This window comes from Rhinoderma darwinii, chromosome 1 (genome assembly GCF_050947455.1).
Source record: "Rhinoderma darwinii isolate aRhiDar2 chromosome 1, aRhiDar2.hap1, whole genome shotgun sequence".
NCBI lineage: Eukaryota > Metazoa > Chordata > Amphibia > Anura > Rhinodermatidae > Rhinoderma > Rhinoderma darwinii.
The window spans coordinates 479536621-479548630 of NC_134687.1; the positions used below are offsets into that span (position 1 = coordinate 479536621).

Here is a 12010-nt window from a genome sequence, read left to right on the forward strand (position 1 = left end):
TTTCTGCAAAAAAAAATGACATTTGCAAATTTCCCTCCACTTTGCTTTAATTCCTGTGAAACGCATAAAGGGTTAAGAAACTTTCTAAATGCTGTTATGAATACTTTAAGGGGTGCAGTTTTTAAAATGGGGTGATTTGTGGGGTTCCTAATATATAAGGCCCTCAAAGCCACTTCAGAACTGAACTGGTCCCTAAAAAAAATAGGCTTTTGAAATTTTCTTGAAAATTTGAGAAATTGCTGCTAAAGTTCTAAGCCTTGTAACGTCCTAGAAAAATAAAAGGATGTTCAAAAAATGATGCCAATCTAAAGTAGACACATGGGAAATGTTAGCTAGTAACTATTTTGTGTGGTATAACCATCTGTCTTACAAGCAGATACATTTGGATTTAGAAAATTCTAATTTTTTGCAAATTTTCTCCAAATTTTGGTGTTTTTCACACAAAAATATTGAATATATCGACCAAATTTTTTCACTAACAAAGTACAATATGTCACGAGAAAACAATCTCAGAATCACTTGGATAGGTAAAAGCATTCCCAAGTTATTACCACATATAGTAACACACGTCAGATTTAAAAAATGAGGCTGTGTCATTTGGTCCAAAAGTGGCTGGGTCCTGAAGGGGTTAATGTTATTGTTATTTAACCTTTTTTATTTACCTTTTCTACTCAGTTGCTCAGAGTAGAAATATTGGGCTATGTTCACATGGAGTTTTTTGCAGGCAGAAAATTCTGCCTAATAATTCCGTATGGAATTTTGAGGCAGATTTTGATCTGCCTGCACGCCGTTTGCCGCGTTTTTCACGGCGGTTTTCGCCCGCAGCTATTGAGCGCCGGGAAAAAACGCCTCCGCCCCCCATTGAAATCAATGGGAGGCATTTTTGGCACGTTTTCCGACGCTGTTTCCGCGTAAAAAAAACTCTCTGTGAACTGGCTTTTAATGTTCTGTGTTTTTCCCCTGTACTCACCTATATACAAAGCACAGATAACAGTGATCTAATACTACTGATCTACTCATGACTATTATTAGTGCTCCTATAGTGTATGTATAGCAATGTAGGAAGATAGAGATCATGTGAACCTGGCATCTCCTTTTGATATCATTATGACATCACAGGCTTCTACAGCAACCAGCAGAATGTAGAAGCAGTTGCTTCTGCCTTTGGGATACCCTACCAAATGATGTAATTCCCATAAGTTGCAACCAAGTATGTTACTTTTATTTTTACATTTACTTTTTTTCATTTTACTTTTTAATGTGCATTACAGAAATGACAAAAAGATATGAATTATTCAACAGTAAAGTCTGATCATAAACATGCAGATGTCTCACACCAATGGATGGTAAGATGCATACTCGTGTGAAGCCAAATTTGTGATTCCAAATGTTTGATATCTCATGATTTAGCAAACAGAAAAGCAAGAATTGATGACACTACAAGAAGATTTTCCAATATGTTAGAAAAAGTTGGTAGTAAGGAGTAAGCTGTAATTTGCGAGGTGGGGCCTCTATGGATCAGACTTGTTTTTCCAGCACATCCCACAGATGCTCGATGGGATTGAGATCTGGGGAATTTGGAGGCCGACTCAACACCTTGAACTTTGTCATGTTCAACATTCCTGAACAATTTTTTAAAGTGTGGCAGGGCGCATTATCCTGCTAAAAGAGGCCAATGCCATTAGGGAATATTGACGCCATAAACAGGTGTTCTTGGTCTGCAACAATGTTTAGGTAGGTGGTACATGTCAAAGTAACATCCACACAAATCCCGGGACCCAAGGTTTCCCAGCAGAACATTGCCCAGAGCACCACACTGCCTCTGCTGGCTTGCCTTCTTCCATAGTGCATCCTGGTTCCAAATAAGCGTCGCTCGCGCACCTGGCCGTCCACAAGATGTAAAAGAAAATGTGATACATCAGACTAGACCAGACATGGGCAAACTACGGCCCGCGGGCCACATACGGCCCGTTAGGCTTTTTAATCCGGCCCGCCGAACTTGTCCAAATCATAGTAAAAACCTCCTTTTTTTTCCCCTTTCCCTGCAATGCCCACGTTTTCCCAATAGATGGCGCACTCAAAACACATTGACCGTTGTCCTTAACGCCGAAGGACGGATATATCCGTCCTCAGCAGCTGCTAGTTCGCGCAGGAGGACGGATATATCCGTCCTGTGATGGCGCGGGTACTGCCAGTGTACCCACGCGATCAGCGGCAGGAGCACGGCTGTTATACACAGCCTGGCTCCTGCTGCAACTGCCGGAATCGAAGCGCGCTCCGATTCCGGCAGTTTAACCCATTAAATGCCGCTGTCAATAGTGACAGCGGCATCTAATGTGTTTGACAGAGGGAGGGAGCTCCCTCTGTCACCCGATCGGCGCCCCCGCAAACAAATCGCGGGTCGCCGTCGGGTTTCCATGACAGCCGGGGGTCTAACAAAGACCCCCAGGTCTGTCTTCCGCAACTGCCTGTTTGGCGATGCCGGAGGCATGACCTAACAGGTTGCCTGTCAGTTTTACACTGACAGGCAATAATGCTTTGGTATACTAAGTATACCAAAGCATTATATATGCGATCGGCACATCGCATAGTGAAGTCCCCTGGTGGGACTTAAAAAAAAAATGTCAATCAGTTAAATAAAGTTTGTTGAAAAAAAATAAAATAATTACAGTCAAAATCAAATAAAACTACTTTTTTTGCCCAAAAAGTGGTTTTATTCAGTAAAAGTGTCAAAACAAATAACACATACACATATATGGTATCCCCGCGATCGTAACAACTTGACCAATAAAATGAACACATTAATGAAACCGCCGGATGTACGGCGTCCAAAAAACCCGCAAAAAACAACGGCAAAATTCTCTCTTTTCTCCCATTCCCCCCATAAAAAATAAAATAAAAGTTAATCTATAAGTCCTATGTACCCCAAAATAGTACTAATGAAAACTACGCATTGGCCCGCAAAAATCAAGCCCACATACGGTCACATCGACGGAAAAATAAAAAAATGACGGCTCTTGGAACGCGGCGATGCAAAAACAAGTAATTTTTTTCTAAAAGGGTTTTTATTGTGCAAACATAGGAAAACATATAAAACCTTTACATATTTGGTATCCTCGTAATCGTGCCGACCCGTAGAATAAAGGTAACATGTTATTTATGCTGCATAGTAAAGGGCATAAATTTATAACGTGAAAATTAATGCTGGAATAGCTGCTTATTTTCAATTCTCTCCTAAAATAAAGTTAATAAAAGTTAATCAATATATTGTAAGCATCTAAAAATGGTGCAATTACAAAATACAACTCGTCCCGCAAAAAACAAGCCCTTATACGGCTATGTCGACGTAATAAAAAAAAAAGTTACGACTCTTGGAATGCGACCATGAAAAAACAAAAAATAATCCTTGGTCATTAACGTGCAAAATGGCCCGGTCATTAAGGGGTTAATATGGCGCGTATTTCTCTTTATTTCACTTTAATTTTCACTTCGTTTCACGTCACCATTAAGCCCTTCGGTTTTCAAAGAGTACAATATCAGCCGTCACTTTGCCACGAAGCATGCAAACTATGCTAGCAAGCAGTCAACACAAGAACGGGCGGCTACTGCTCAGAGGTTGGCAGCTAATTTACAGAGTCAACAGAACTTTTTTCTTGATAAATCACAGTGCGTATGTTATTTTAATCTATTTACATTTCCTCCTCCCAGTATCTGCGAAATAGTATGTAAATGCCATATCTTGCATATTCCTTGAGACAAATTTATTAACTGATAAGGGCTATTTTTCACATTTGAAAGACAGTTAATAAATTGGGTTGTAGTGTTCTTACTGTGCTATGAGGTTTGCACACACTACATTTAATGCTTTAGTATATCCGGCCCAAACACTCCCTCCAAATGCTCCGGGCCCGGCCCCTCTGTCAAATTTTAGAACCCATTGTGGCCCGCGAGTCAAAAAGTTTGCCCACCCCTGGACTAGACCATCTACTTTCATTGCTCCCTGGTCCAGTTCTGCTAATCATGTGACCACTGTAGGCGCTTTTAGCGGTGGACAGGGGTCAGCTTGGGCAGTCTGACTAGTCTGTAGCTACGCAGCCCCAAACGCAGAAAGCTGCGATGCACTGTATTTACTGACACCTTTCTATCATCAGACCCACGTGCATCAATGAACTTTGAGCTCCGGTTTACCGGTTGTCTTTCCTTGGACCATTTTTAGTAGGTACTAACCACTGCATACCGGGAACACCTCACAAGACCTGACGTTTTGTAGATGCTGTAACCCACTCTTCTAACCATCACAATTTGGCCCTTTTCGCTCCAATCCTTACGCTTGCTAATTTTCCTGCTTCCAACATTCTCATGCTGCAGCGGCCGCATACGGTGGCCAATGGCCGCATGATTTTGCCGGCAATACTAGTGTTACTGGCAAAATAGTTTGGCCATTAGCCACTGCATGCGGGTGTGGTTTCTTTTGCATGCAGCCACCGCAGTGTGGGATTGCACCCTGGATGTTATGATTTAACGTTGTAGGTCAATAAGGCCATTTACCATCAAATATAAGAAAAACAAGCATTAAACCTATTTTATGTATTTTTAATATAATTTACACATAAGTAATGATGATATATTATACAAATACTTCGTAAGTGTTGGTTCTGTGTGTCCATTAACATTAAAAGACATTATCCCCATAATAGTTAAGATGCAACCTCTTGGTTTTGTGACTGTTCTTCATACTCATCAAAACCATGAACTGGTAAACCAAGAATGTCTGCAGCCAACACATCTGTTGAGATTTCCTCTGGTATTTCCTGTTCAAGCAGTTCTGCTATACCTGTAATATCAGATACATTTATACAAGATAATTCATATTTTCTGGTAATATTAAAATGTACTCTTACTAAGTTGTGGACAACATACATTTCATATGTGCCATGTGAGCAACCCAGAGACTTTCTTAGCAATTCTGTAACTCCCATAGACTTAGAGTGTGGCCACCTCTTCATTCAGTCTGTGGATGCCTCACTTGGTGGAATGGGGGTCAGAGGACCTCCGTTTTCCCCAAAGGGGTCCTACCTATCGCAGATTTATGATATATTATGAAAACAGCCAAGCTCACTGTGCTACGCTGTTTCTGGAACGCCCATTAATTTCTAAGGGAGTTACAAAAACCGTGTAACAAAGCGAGCACGGCTCTTTTCGTACTCCTGACCACCTTGCCACTGAGTCTCCGCCTGTATGTGGTGCCCAGCGGTCGTCTCACCAGGAAGGGTCGGAGAACACCTGTTCTCGTAATATGTGCAGGTCCCACATCTATGACGTATCCTGGACATGCCATAAATGTATAAGATGAGAATATACCTTTATTGGTGGTTTGAGTTATACCATCCATATTACATACATAAATCCTCAGAACATAAAATAGTTATAAATTAAAACGAATTAATAAAAATAGTGGATCAGCACAACTAATGCATCAGCAATATGTTTTCTTTGCCAGGCACAAAATTATCGCTTAATCCCCTGATTTAGAACTGTGTTGCCACTTTAATAAAGTCAAAATATTGCTTGCTTTGTTAGAATATCTGAGACGTAGAGATGTCAATTCTTTTAGAGCTTTAAATATTTAGCCTCAACATCAAAGCTCTCCTTGCTTTACTATAAAGTAACATTTTGCTGTAACTTTAATTAGAACTACGCTCATGATGCTGGAAAGTGTGTTCCATAATTATTTAGTTATATTTACGGTTATAAAATTAAGGTTAATCAGGTTTCTTATTTGTGTTTCTGTTTCTAACAGTTCCCATAACTATGCCATGCGGTTAAAAGAGTTATTTCAGGTGCTACATTTTTTTTTTTGTCATAAAGTGACTACGAATATAAAAAAAGGAGGTGTTAACCAATATACTGTATTCCCTATCAGAATTTTGCCTCCACTCCTCGCTTTTGTAAAGGACTAGGCTGCATGTATAGTACATGTCGTCCTTGGGATGCCACATCCGTGACATCCACATTATCCAATCATTCGCAACTGCTTGTGTATGCCCATGGGCAATTTTGTTTATGTCCTCGAAAACTTCTCAAAAGCAAGCCACCCAGGCAATTTGCTGATTGCCACCTGTCTGGCTACAGAAACCCACGGTAATCGTCTGCTATTTCTGGGGGAAGCTGGGAGCGAGCAGCCCCTAAACATGGCGCCTATTCAAATGAATTTATGACTGTGTAATATAATACAAGGTTGTGCCAAGTCAGCTAGAACAGGAGCCACTCTTTCTTGCCACCCGCTAATCATTTTGTAATAGAAGTGAGCAGTCCAACTTCTGTCACTGGAAACCACATGAGTGTAAAGCTAGAATTACACATGTAGTTTTTGGTGCAGTTTTGTGAGCCTGAAGTGGATCCATAAGGAAGAAAAAGTATAAGTCCTTCCTTTTAACTTCCCATTTCTTTTGAATCCACTCCTGGCTCTAACTAAAAAAAAACTGCATCAAAAACTGTTGTGTGATTCCAGCCTATATATATTCCAGAGAATATATAAGTAATAAAATTATGTATTTTATGGCTCTGTACAACTGTATGTAAATACTAGATGTGCTTTCTTTATGGTTCAAACATTCATCTTCTAAATCATGTTTCCTGGCACAGATAGGATCTTATATTTCACTATGTGCTTGCTTGCATCAGAGGCAGAAATTGAATTTACTTTAGTGGCAAGCTATAGGGGCAAGACTTGCGTTTCATACTGCCGTTTCATCCAATGGGGGAAGCAGGGGGCAAGGTCGGGGCTCAGCGCAGGCCTCTACGCCCCATAGAGTGAAATCTATGCCAGCTAGGAGCTAGTGTAGATTTCCACCATAATTTGCTCCAGGTTTCTGTCGTAAATTATAATAAATTTGTCGGACCACGATGGCTCCGCTCCTTTCCGAAGCCATGCCCCCTTTCCACAAAAGAGGCGAGGACGGTGTAAAACGGTAAAAAGCCTCAATTTGCACTCGCGAAGAAAGGTTGATAAATTACCCCCTATGTGTTTGTGTAGTTTTAATGCGGCAAACCTATTCATCAAATATATATTTTCATGGTTCTTTTTTTTTTTTTACTTACCTGTAGAGTTAGAACTGCCTATTTCAGTATTTCCTCCTTCTGGGTTTAGCCCTAACAAGGTGGTAAGATAATCTGCAAGTTCTTCTTCGGTCATATGTTCTCCTGTATATAATTTGTTAGCATTGACATGAAGTTATGTGAACATAATATATAATACTGTCACTGTAATCACTGTTAAAGTGTAGCTAAACGTTTGAAAAACTTCTGACATGTCATAGAGACATGTCAGAAGTTTGTATTGGTGGGGGTCCGAGCACGGAGACCCCCACCAATCGCTAGAACGAAGCAGCTGTAGCGTTCGTGTGAGCGTTCAGCTGCTTCGTGTCTGTTCGGCTATTTCCGGAAATAAATGTACCTGTGTACGGACTCAATAGAAAGTCTATGGGCCTGTACACCGATACATCGGCTTTCCGGAAAAAGCCGAACAGACACAAAGCAGCTGAACGCTCACACGAGCGCTTCAGCTGCTTTGTTCTAGCGATTGGTGGGGGTCTCTGTGCTCGGACCCCCACCAATCCAAACTTCTGACATGTCTCTATGACATGTCTAAAGTTTGTCAAACGTTTAGCTACACTTTAAATATAACAAGTCAACACTCATATGGTCAAAAATGAGGTCTGAAGGATTGGCTTATAGTATCGTGTAATATCTACTGCATATCATTTGCTCCTTGTACACATAATGACCATGCTCATCACAAGATCGAGGCTAATTCGTGGTTAAAACCTCTCTGTCTGATAATAATAATTCTCATGATCAAACGCCAATAGCTATAGTCTTGTGTCTACATAGTCATCTTCCAAGAACAAAAATAGGCTAAAAATCCAGGTCAGTTGGTTTCCATTGTGGCCATATCAGTAATGGCAAATACATAGCATATTGCACAGTATGGCCTCTTACAGTTTTTTTGTGTGTGGCCTCTGTGTGTATTTTTTTTACCTATTTTTTTGTGTTTCCCACCTCCCATGTCTTATGCAGTAAAATATTCTGCAGCGCTGTACACAGAGTGTAAGCAATCCATATCCCTCTCCCAGTGAATGGATCATTTATTTATTTTTTAAAGAGGTTTTAATTACGGTTTCAGCAAATAAACCTGATTCTTTGTATAATGAAAAGTTATACGTTTTTCTAATAAATTGTCTGTATTAATTCCTCACTATCTCTGCTTGCAGTCAATGTTTTAATTGTATAGGATCACATGGATTGATTTTTATTCACTTGAAGTGATCAATAAAGGACCCTTTTGAATGTTGAAAACCATGAAGAATTAATACAGAAATCATACTGGAAAATTGTATAACTTTTTATTATATAAAGAATCCGCTTTATTTGTTGAAAGTATAATAAATTGAGTTTATTTTTTTTTTTCAACTTTTTCAACAGTTTGATATTTAATTTTCACACAAATAAAACCACAGATATAAACTTTTATACTCCTTATAACATTTTGACAATAGGCTGCTGACAGTGCAGTTGGGTAAGCAATTTTAAGAAAATCATACTGGACATAGCATATGAGCGGCTTGTGCAGCTGCACAGGGGCCCAGCAGGTAAGGAGGACCCCTTCTACCCTAACAGAAGCTTGTCGAATCCTACTGTCTATTAGATTGCATGTAAACGACTGAGCTAATACATTTCATAGCTCACAATTACTGGTGGATCGTGAGAGAGACTTGAGGGGGGATACTCTATGATTTAAGAGCAAGAGGCCCACAAACTGTTCTTGCACAGGGGCCCACTGCTGCCTATGCCCGTCCTTAACTGGATCCATGTGTAAAAATGACTGCCCATTGCAGTCAATCACATCATATCTTTCTTTTTATTAGCAGCACTGGAAAAATTAAAGCTGGAATGTGTTGTTTATGGGTCCTGGGTCCATTTTTGTCTGTGCTTGTTTTTCTATAAAGTCCACTCTACTTACTGTACTTGCACCAGACTCGGTTACATAGTTAACATATGTAGAAAAATATGTCTGTAATTCTATAATATGTGTATGTAACGTAACCAGACTTGTCTTAGATACTCACCCCTTGTCTGCAGCAGCTGCAATAAATGTCCTCTGTTTATAGCCTGTTCCCCGTTTTCATTCGTGAAACCAAGAACTTGAAAAGCCTGTTGTAGCTCTTTCAAACATAATCCAAATGCAGGTCTGTGATTTATGTAAAGTTTTATGAAATCACCCAGGTTAATATGCGTGACTTGCTGTCCGGTATTTACATATTCACTAAATTTTACTTCATTCAGCATATGCTCTACCTAAAAAAAAGATGACAATACAGTTAATGTGATATCCCAATCTTTGGTTAAAAGTTATTATTTTGCAGGAGGTGCACACATTTTAATGGGCTATTCCATACAAACTTAAGATACGCATGCATTACAGGATTATAATGTATATTCATTTCAGATTTCTTACCTTCCCACCTATTTCCCACCTTTAAAACACTCCACAGAAAAATGGAAAAGAGGTCTTTTGAAGAAGATATAACTTCCTCCATCTGTTACATCACCCCTGTGCTACTGACAGTACACTGAATTGTTTGGGACAAATGTTTGTAGGCCGTTCAGTCGATCTTGCTACCACTGGACATTCTCCCCGTGTTCTTATGCTAGAAAGTCTGAACAAACCTCCACAATCCACACATAGACAGAGAATGCTCACAAAGGCTGTTATAGGTAGAAGCAGAGAAATGAGAGGGCACCCAAGGTAGGATTTCAGGGTGATTGAAGGTGAGATGGAATACAGAGGTGACAAAGAGCTTTGAGCTGTATTCTACTCTAGAAAGTGAGCAGCTATTTCTGACTTTTGTTGTTGTCAACTTTGACCTTCCTGTCATTATACCAGGAAAACTATATATACTGCATATATATATATATATATATATATATATATATACACACACACAGACATGTACAGTATATTTAGGAGACAAGTAATTTTTTGCATCTATCTGTGGAATGTAGTTGTTTAACATTTAGTCTGAGCAGCATCTTTCAGCGTAGATGTCTACAATCATTGTATTGTAGCACACCTCTCCCTTTAACAGGGGCGACGATCTGGCACAAGTTATCCTTTAGCATGAAATATAATAAGATGACGTATTAAAGGGCTTTTCCCATCAGAGACATATATGATATACCCACAGGATGTGTCATAAATGTCAGATAGATGCGGGTCTCACCTCTGGGACCTGCACCTATCTCTAGATCGGGGTCCCCTAAACCCCGTTCTAGCTTTTGGTGCTCACGCTGCCTCCAGACCACTTCCTGATTACATGGTCGGGAGTTACGGAAACAGCGTTACCCGCTCAGCTACGCTGTTTCCGTAACTCCCATAGAACTGAATAGTGGTTATAGGAAACAGCGTAACTTGCATTCTACACTGCTTCCGTAACTGGCATTCACTACTATGGGAGTTAGGGCAGATTCACACGAACGTTGCGTTTTTGCGCGCGCAAACAACGCGGCGTTTTGCGAGCGCAAAAACCATTTGACAGCTGCGTGTGTCATGCGTGTCTGATGCGCGGCTGCGTGATTTTCGCGCAGCCGGCATCATAGAGATGAGGCTTGTCGACGCCCGTCACTGTCCAAGGTGCTGAAAGAGCTAAATCTTTCAGCACCCTCGACAGTGAATGCCGAACACAACAGCGAAAAACCTGTAAAAAAAAAAGATAAAGTTCCTACTTACCGAGAACTTCCCAGCCGTTGCCTTGGTGACGCGTCCTTGGTGACGCGTCCTTGGTGACGCGCCTCTCTTGACATCGGGCCCCACCTCCCTGGATGACGCGGCAGTCCAAGTGACCGCTGCAGCCTGTGATTGGCTGCAGCCTGTGCTTGGCCTGTGATTGGCTGGAGCTGTCACTTTTACAGGTTCATGTATTTTGGGATCGCAAGTCACTGTCCATGGTGCTGAAACAGTTTAACTCTTTCAGCACCATGCACAGTGAATGTCTCCCGACGTCGCGGACCGGAATTTTTTTGGCCGGGTTCGGCCAAAACGAGTTTGGCCGAACCCGGTGAAGTTAGCTTCGGTTGTCGGGGTTCGCTCCTCGCAAAGACACTCCGTTTGGATGCTTGGAAACAGAAAAACACGTGGTGCTTTTCTGTTTCCATTCATCCTTTTGACAGCTCGTGCGCTGTTTCAGTCGGTTCGCACGGAAGAGCTTCCGTGCGACCTGCCTGGTTTTCACGCACCCATTGACTTCAATGGGTGCGTGATGCGTGAAATACGCAGAGTTATTGAACCTGTCGCGTATTTTGCGCAGCGACCAAACGCTGCGCAAAATACACGGACTGTGTGTACTGCCCCATAGACTTCTATAGGGCATTGCGTGCCGCGCGAAAACCACGCGGCCTACACGCTGCTAAATCACGCTCGTTTGAATCCCCCCTTACGCTGATTCCGTAAATCCCGAGCATGTAATCAGGAAGTGGCTGGGAATCAGCGTGAGCTAGAACGGGGTTTATGGGACCCCGTTCTGGAGATAGGCGCGGGTCCCAGCGGTGGGACCTGGCATCTATCTGACATTTATGACATATCCTGTGGATATGTCATAAATGTCCCTCATGAGAAAACCCCTTTAAGAAGACCATCTCAATGCACCACTATTACCTTGTGTGAACATTATTCAGTGGTCAGAACTTTGGTACATTGTGTCAATCCAATTGTTACAGAAAAAAATATTTTGTTCTGTTAGTTGAAAAATGGATGAAGAACAATGTAAAAATACAAATAATTTTCACCACATTGGAAAAATTTGTATATAGAATGAACTTTTTATCATCTGATTATTAATCTAAATAGCTGAACAACATTTACCTCTTTGTTACTCACTAACATGAACTTACGCTTCTTTCAAGTTTTAAAATTCTGTTCTGCCGTCTCTTAGGCTTCATGCACTTGACCGTA

General features: G+C 41.0%; 1 protein-coding gene and 1 long non-coding RNA gene across 4 annotated transcripts in view; one reads left to right on the top strand and one right to left on the bottom strand.

Moving 5' to 3' along the window:
- Nucleotides 1–1114: 1114 nt before the first annotated feature.
- LOC142658689 (uncharacterized) overlaps nucleotides 1115–12010 on the top strand; it is a 32583-nt gene continuing 21687 nt past the window's right edge. Inside the window, exons 1-4 of one of the 2 annotated variants that reach the window (XR_012850157.1) lie at nucleotides 1115–1186; nucleotides 1272–1346; nucleotides 5801–5840; nucleotides 5924–6276. This is a non-coding gene — a long non-coding RNA (uncharacterized LOC142658689). Of the gene's footprint in view, nucleotides 1187–1271; nucleotides 1347–5800; nucleotides 5841–5923; nucleotides 6277–12010 lie in introns of those variants that run through there. The other variant, XR_012850156.1, reaches the window with a different exon arrangement.
- CFAP251 (cilia and flagella associated protein 251) overlaps nucleotides 4578–12010 on the bottom strand; it is an 89943-nt gene continuing 82510 nt past the window's right edge. For both annotated transcript variants that reach the window (XM_075834285.1, XM_075834278.1), the window contains exons 20-22: nucleotides 9129–9357; nucleotides 7102–7203; nucleotides 4578–4834 (exon numbers count right to left, since the gene is read on the bottom strand). In XM_075834285.1, coding sequence (XP_075690400.1) covers nucleotides 4698–4834; nucleotides 7102–7203; nucleotides 9129–9357 — 468 coding nt within the window. In that variant the 3' untranslated portion in view covers nucleotides 4578–4697. The remainder of the gene's footprint in view (nucleotides 4835–7101; nucleotides 7204–9128; nucleotides 9358–12010) is intronic.